The 5,533-nt window shown below is 36.9% G+C and overlaps 1 protein-coding gene across 2 annotated transcripts; it reads right to left on the bottom strand.

The window, feature by feature from the left end:
• Positions 1-3,464: 3,464 nt before the first annotated feature.
• Positions 3,465-5,231, bottom strand: LOC149574812 (uncharacterized). 2 transcript variants are annotated; one of them, XM_089814643.1, is made up of 2 exons: positions 4,107-5,231; positions 3,465-3,748 (listed from the first exon to the last, which is right to left on the bottom strand). In XM_089814643.1, the coding sequence occupies exons 1-2, from the start codon at positions 4,453-4,455 to the stop codon at positions 3,684-3,686; spliced, it is 414 nt and encodes a 137-aa protein (XP_089670769.1). In that variant the 5' UTR covers positions 4,456-5,231; the 3' UTR covers positions 3,465-3,683. The 2 variants fall into 2 exon arrangements, with proteins under 2 accessions (XP_089670769.1, XP_089670770.1); XM_089814644.1 differs by having other exon boundaries at positions 3,465-3,786.
• Between the last annotated feature and the right edge of the window lie 302 nt (positions 5,232-5,533).

Consider the following 5,533-nt stretch of genomic DNA (forward strand, 5'->3'; position numbering starts at 1 on the left):
GAATGTATTCCAAGGAGTTTTGTAAGAATTTGTAAGTACAGTATTGTGTTAAAAAATACATCCATTGAACATGGATTATAAAGATGTAGGTAAACACCTCTCTTGTATTTATAATGCCATTTATCTATTAAGTGAATATTTTTGTTACCTATTCTTCACCTGTAGGTTCACATAGGTAGAGTCATGCTTGCTACAAAGTGGTCATTCCAAAATTTGTTTGTCTTAGGTCGTAATGCAAAAAAACCATTTACTTTGATCTTAGTGATGCATAAACTTTATATTTCATGAAGAAATGAGAAGAGAAACATGATATAAACTGATACATTATCAAATATTCTTTTCTAAAGATATAAATTGTATTCATTAAAATATTCAAATGCTTAACACAAGTCGTGACACTAGCTAGGAAAAATGAAAGAATAATGGTTGAATTCACAACATGAATGCATGTGAAAAGAATGGACAAAGGCATAAGAGTCATGGGGAAAGCCATTGCCTAAATGACTAGTAGAGTTGCCAATGTTTGACTTTGTGCGCTCCAACGTCTTTTGTTTCCCACTTTTCACATAGTACCACTTGAAAATCAGAAATCAAGAAGAATATTTTTTCATTCATGTATTTACATAAAATTGTACGAGTACATATATAGTTGTGTGCCAAACGCATAAAGCTACAGGAAAGGAAACAACTGCAGGAAAAGGAAAAAATCAATTTAGGAAAGAATCAGTTCAATATTAGAAACAATCCAATATTGCAACACTCACCCTCAAGTTGGTGCATAGTTATCCCACATGCCCAACTTGCCCAAAAAATTTGAGAACACTCGACTTGAAACTGCTTTGGTAAGAATATCAGCCAGCTGATCTTTTGATCGAATCTTAGGCAGCTCCACAATTTTCTCATCCAACTTCTCCTTAATAAAGAATCTATCTACCTCCACATGCTTTGTACAATCATGTTGAACCAAAGAATGCAATATCACATGCTACTTAATTGTCACAATATAGTTGAATTGGTTGCCTAGGCAGATAGCCCAAATCTCTCAGGAGAAGTCTTAGCCACAACGCTTCACATACTCCAAGTGCCATACCTCTAAATTCTGCCTCCGCACTTGATTGTGCAACAACATTCTATTTTTTGCTTCTCCATGTAACAATATTACCTCCTACAAAGGTGAAATAACCTAAAGTAGAATGCCTATCATCTACTGCTCTAGCCCAGTCAGCATCAGTATATGCATCCACACTTTGATTATCCTCATTTTTAGTGAATAAAATTCCTTTTCCAAGAGTAGACTTGAAATACCTCAAAATGCACATAATTGCATTCATATGTTGCTCTCTAGGATTATGCATAAACTAGCTAATAATACTTAATGCATAGGCAAGGTCTGGCCTTTTGTGTGCTAGGTACATCAATCTTCCTACAAGTCTTTGGAATCTTCCTTTATCAACTGGTACCTGATTAGACTCAATACATAACTTCAATCCTTCTTCCACAAGTGTTTCAATGGGTTGACATGCTAACATACCGATTTCCCATAACAAGTCTAAGGCACACTTTCTTTAGGACAGAAAGATCCTTTTATCAAATCAAGACACTTCAATCCCAAGGAAATATTTCAAGAGACCGAGATCTTTCATTTCAAATTCTCTGAACAAGTAATCCTATAGAGCCCTCATTTCTTTAGGATCATTTCCTGTAACTATCATGTCATCCACATACACAATAAGTGCAATGATCTTACCTTGTTGATTCTTTATGAATAAAGTATGGTCTGAATTGCTCCGATGGTAACCAAAGGCTTTCATTGACTCTGTGAACTTTTTGAACCATGCCCTTGGAGATTGTTTCAACCCATATAGTGACTTTTTTAATCTGCACACCTTCAGATTGTATTTCTGGTATCATGCAGCTAGGTGGGAGTTCCATGCAGACTTCTTCAAACAACTCTCCATGTAGAAAGGCGTTCTTCACATCAAACTATTGTAATGGCCAACCCAAGTTTGTAGCTAGAGACACCAAGACTCGTACTGTATTAATTTTAGCTACAGGTGCAAATGTTTCGATATAATCGATCCCATAGGTTTGGTTGTACCCTTTTGCTACTAGTCTCGCCTCAAAGAATTCAATTGTACCATTTGCTCTATCCTTAACAATATAAACCCACTGACATCCAAATAGTTTCTTTCCTGGTGGATGGTGAATAAGTTCCCAGGTATTATTTTCCTGTAATGATTTCATCTCCTCATTCATAGCGGCTTTCCACCTTGGATTTGCTAAGGATTCTTGCACATTGTTAGGAATAGATATAGTAGATAATTGATTTACAAATGACTGATTTGATTCTGACAAACAATGGTTAGAGACATAATGAGTCATAGGATAATTAACTTTACTAGAAAGTTTAAGTTCATATGTGGATTTAGGGTACCTTTGGTGAGACGCTGAGGTAGTTGTTTTCTAGTTGGTTTAGAAACATCCCTAGTAAGCGATTGGTGTGGTGTGAGGGACTCAAATAGAGGTGGACCCACAACTTCAATTTTTGGGTGTTCATCACTACTTTGGTCCAAAGTTTCACCTACTTCATTAACAATTTTAGAGAGTTCACCTTCTTCAGAGATGTCCAAGCTACCTACATCTTCAGGGATGTGAACATCCACATCTTCAGAGATGTCCAAGCTACCTACATCTTCAAAGATGTGATCATCATAGTCTAGAGTCTGAATTTCCTTTTGGTACTCCCCTTGAAGTTCAGGCTTAGAGGAAAAATACATTGAGTCTTCATCAAAAACTACATCCAATGTAATAAGCATTCGTTGGGTTGGAGGATGATAGCATCGGTACCCCTTTTGATAAGCAACATATCTTAGGAAGACACATCGTAGTGCTCGAGGAGATAACTTGTTGCGCTGATGCTTATGGAGGTGTACGAAAGCTACACAACCAAAGACATGAAGAGGTAAATTTGGGACAGCTGGAGCAACAACTGCCTCAGCAAGAGCCTGGGATGGTGTCTGGAAATCAATAGTGCTAGAGGGTACCCGATTGATCAAATATGTTACATAGGTAAGTGCTTCGCCCCAATAGGATAATGGCATATGGGCTTCTATCACAGAAGCACAGACAACCTCCAACAAGTGACAATTTTTTTCTCTCGGCTACCCCATTCTATTGAGGTTTATTGGAACAAGTAGTTTGATGAATAATTCCGAGTGCTTCCAGATACTGCTGAAGTTTAGAACTCAAATATTCGCTTCCATTGTCACTGCGAAGAACTTGAACTTGTGCATTGTATTGAGTACGAATCATGTTATAACATTTTTTAAATAACAAGTTCACATCACTTTTAGACTTCATTAAGCATACCCAAGTCATCCTAGTACAATCATCAATAAAAGTAACAAACCAATGTGATCCACCCAAGGTAGTGACTTTGGACGGACCCCAAACATCAGAGTGTATGATCATAAATAGAATTGAACTTTTATTCAAAGTTAATGAAAAAGAAGCACGATGACTTTTTGCAAGTTCACAAACTTCACACCGAAAGCTAGAAACATCAAATTTTGCAAATAAACTAGGAAATAATTTCTTTAGGTAACCAAAGGAAGCATGTCCTAGACGTCGATGCCATAACCAAATTTCAGATTTATGCTGGTCCCCCTCAAAGCCATCCATCACTAAAGCTTGACGCAGCTTGTCTGAACTCTTTGACACCAAGTCCAAGTAATACCACTCCCCTCGCCTAACACCACAACCAATCATTTGCCTCAATTGGATGTCCTTAAACACATATAAATCAGGCCAAAGAATTACAACACAGAGTAAAGTAGTAGTGATTTGGGAAACTGACAACAAATTGTAATGCAAAGACAAAAACACTAAAACATAATCTAGATTCAAGGTATCAATTAGAGGTAAGGATCCTTCTCCAATAACTAGGGCCGGAGAGCCATTGGCAGTGGAAACGAATTTTTGTGAGGACAATTTAAGGGATGAGACCTGTCTATAATCAAACGTCATATGATCCATAGCACCAAAATCAATTATCCATGCACTATTAGAAACAAGTGTAGACATATTTAAAGCCTTAGCAGCATTACCTGTCGTTGCTGCTAATGTTGAGATCTGTCCATCAACATTATCCTCTGTCTTTGTTTCAACAAATGTTGCACTAGAGGTCTTCTTGGAATTCTTCTTCCACAAATCGCAGCTACAATCCCACCATTCTGGATACCCAACAAGTTCAAAACAGTGACTTTTGGTATGACCAGTTTGATTGCAATGGGTGCATTTGTAGGTGGATTTATCAGCACCATTAGTGATCTTAGGCGGGTTTTGACGAGGCCCATTCTGATTAGATCGGTTTCGAGTCACCATGGCTGAAGCTTCAATCTTTCCTAGTTCTCCAATCATTGTTGTGTCGAACAAATTCATAGCGAACCAATGCATAACATGCTTCTAATTCAGGAATAGGATCCTTTCTCAAAATTTCACCACGAACTTGTTCGGAGTCACCATCTAATCCAGCAAGAAAAATATGCACCCTTTGTCGTTGAATTGATTTTCGATAAGATTCAACATCGTTCTCACTTTCCATGATCACTTTATCACGATGATCCAACTCACCAAAAATCTCGATTAATTCTCCATAATACCCAGAGAGTGTTCTGTCATTTTGATTGGCAGAGAAAGCCCTCTGATTCAAGACAAACACCTACAATTCATCTGTTCCATCATAAAAATCCTTAGAAAGAGCTTTCCAAATATCTCGAGCAATGGGTAAGTGAATGTATCGCTTCATAATTTCTGGGGACAAATATCAACAACCATCTTTTGACCTTTTGATCATCCTTCTCGGTAGGTGGCTATGAGTTACCACGAATGAAAGAGATTTTCTCCTTCTCAACAATATGCATTTCCATGATTTGAGACCAAAAATTATAATTTGTTTCATTGAGTGTAATCCCTGCCTTGAACGATGAACCTTCGGATTGAATAATAATGGGAGCAAATTTGCTCTCAAATACTTCCGAATCTAAATCAGTCATGGTTCAATGAAGGGATACAAATGATTCAAGCTTCAAAGCTCTGATACCAACTTGAAAATACAAGATCAAGAAGAATATTTTTCATTCATGTATTTACACAACACTGTACAAGTACATATATAGTTGTATGCCAAATGCATAAAGCTATAAGAAAGGAAACAACTATAGGAAAAGGAAAGAATAGTTTAGGAAAGAATCAGTTCAATATTAAAAACAATCCAATATTGCAACAATACCTTGCAATCACAGAAGTTAGAAATATAGTTAAATCCAAAGATCTAAGAAATGACTTTCCTGTCATCAAATACATCATAACAAACATCCATGTTATCCAAAATCCAAAAACATCGTTCCACTTTTTCTAACTAGCTTGCATTATGTACAGGAAAAGATGATCAATGACATGTAAATGTAAATGTGGCTCCCATAAAGGTTTGAACCCAACATGTCACTGATGAATTAAAAGGTATGCGTATGTC

Source organism: Cupressus sempervirens, chromosome 2, assembly GCF_028749045.1.
Source record: "Cupressus sempervirens isolate cs-2001-9-10 chromosome 2, ASM2874904v1, whole genome shotgun sequence".
Taxonomy (NCBI): Eukaryota; Viridiplantae; Streptophyta; class Pinopsida; order Cupressales; family Cupressaceae; genus Cupressus; species Cupressus sempervirens.